Genomic DNA, 1,420 nt, shown 5'->3' with positions numbered 1-1,420 from the left:
TGATTGAGTGGAAATAGATTTATGGATAGAGAGTGAATGGTTATGACCCAGCAAGAAAGCCTTTTTAAAAATAGAATATAGAGGATTCACCAATTCAATAAATTTTATATTTGAAAGAACCCTAAAAAATCCAAAACTGATATATTATGATACTGTGTTAAATATATGTTCTTAAAACTACGGTATTATTATAACTTTATATATGTTTCCTATAGAGAGTACTCTTTCTATTCCTTTTTTCAGAAATTTCTCTGAGCCAGAAAAACCACATGATGTACTAATTTCTCTTTGTGAGTTGCTCCCTGAGATTTAGCTGAGGCCTGAAAACTATGATGTAGCATTTTGGCAAAAATATGCATCCCAGTAATGCAGCGCTGGAGGACAAGATGGAGAAGACCTCCACAGCTACCATGGCTTTTCCTTTTGTAGTCAGATAGGCTGGAAAGAAGGAGATCCACACACTGCAAAAGGCCAACATGCTGAAGGTGATGAACTTGGCTTCATTAAAACTGTCAGGTAATTTACGGGCAAGAAAAGCCACAATAAAGCTGGCAATAGCCAAGATACCCATGTAGCCCAAGACACAGTAGAAGAAGAAAGCTGACCCCTCATTGCATTGTAAAATCATTTCTTGGGACTCTGAGTGCATGTCTAACTCAGGAAATGGGGGTGATATCGACAACCAAAGCATACAAATACATACTTGAAAGAGAGAGCAGGAAAAGACAGTAGAAAAGGCCAATCTTTTCCCCACCCATCTTCTCATCTGAGATCCTGGTTTAGTGGCCATGAAAGCCACAACCACTGTGATAGTTTTGGCCAGTACAGTAGAAATGGCCACTGAGAAGGTGATTCCAAAAGCTGATTGTCGGAGGAGGCAGGTCACTTGGCCAGGATGGCTGAGAAAAAACAAAGAGGATAGAAAACAGAGCAGAAGAGAGACAAGCAGGGTGTACGTGAGGGACCGGTTGTTGGCTTTGACAATGGCAGTATCTCTGTGTTTAATAAAAGTCCTAAGTACCCACATTGTGAGGAAGAAGAGAGAAAGAGCAGTTGAAGCTAAACCAATGCCTAGGGTTTCTTCAATAGTTAGAAAGACCACCGGTTTCACAATGCATTCTTTCTTCTCTTTATTTGGATAGTGATCTTCTGAACATTCAAAACAGTCATCCATATCTGGAAAAAAAGTCAAGGAATTTGTCATCTATGCATTCCCTATTTTTGAATTTTATTTCTATGTAAATACAGCTTTACTTCAATTGTATCATTTAAGATTGGTATAAAATAAAGAACAATGGGAAAGGCAATTATTCTTTGAAATGCAGTCTTTCTAATTTTCAAGAAGATTTTCAAATCTTCTAACATTTTCAAATTTACTACAATATAGACAATCTGCATATATTCCAATGATGTGTTCATG

The 1,420-nt window shown here is 37.5% G+C and overlaps 1 protein-coding gene across 1 annotated transcript in view; it reads right to left on the bottom strand.

The window, feature by feature from the left end:
- Positions 1–277: 277 nt before the first annotated feature.
- LOC107297231 (extracellular calcium-sensing receptor-like) overlaps positions 278–1,420 on the bottom strand; it is a 5,231-nt gene continuing 4,088 nt past the window's right edge. Inside the window, exon 4 of the mRNA XM_015826590.1 lies at positions 278–1,176. Within this exon, the coding sequence (XP_015682076.1) occupies positions 278–1,176 (899 nt within the window). The remainder of the gene's footprint in view (positions 1,177–1,420) is intronic.

Source organism: Protobothrops mucrosquamatus, unplaced genomic scaffold (assembly GCF_001527695.2).
Source record: "Protobothrops mucrosquamatus isolate PMUCROS unplaced genomic scaffold, P.Mucros_1.0 scaffold3197, whole genome shotgun sequence".
NCBI classification, from domain to species: domain Eukaryota; kingdom Metazoa; phylum Chordata; class Lepidosauria; order Squamata; family Viperidae; genus Protobothrops; species Protobothrops mucrosquamatus.
This window is presented reverse-complemented; position numbering and strand designations above follow the sequence as displayed.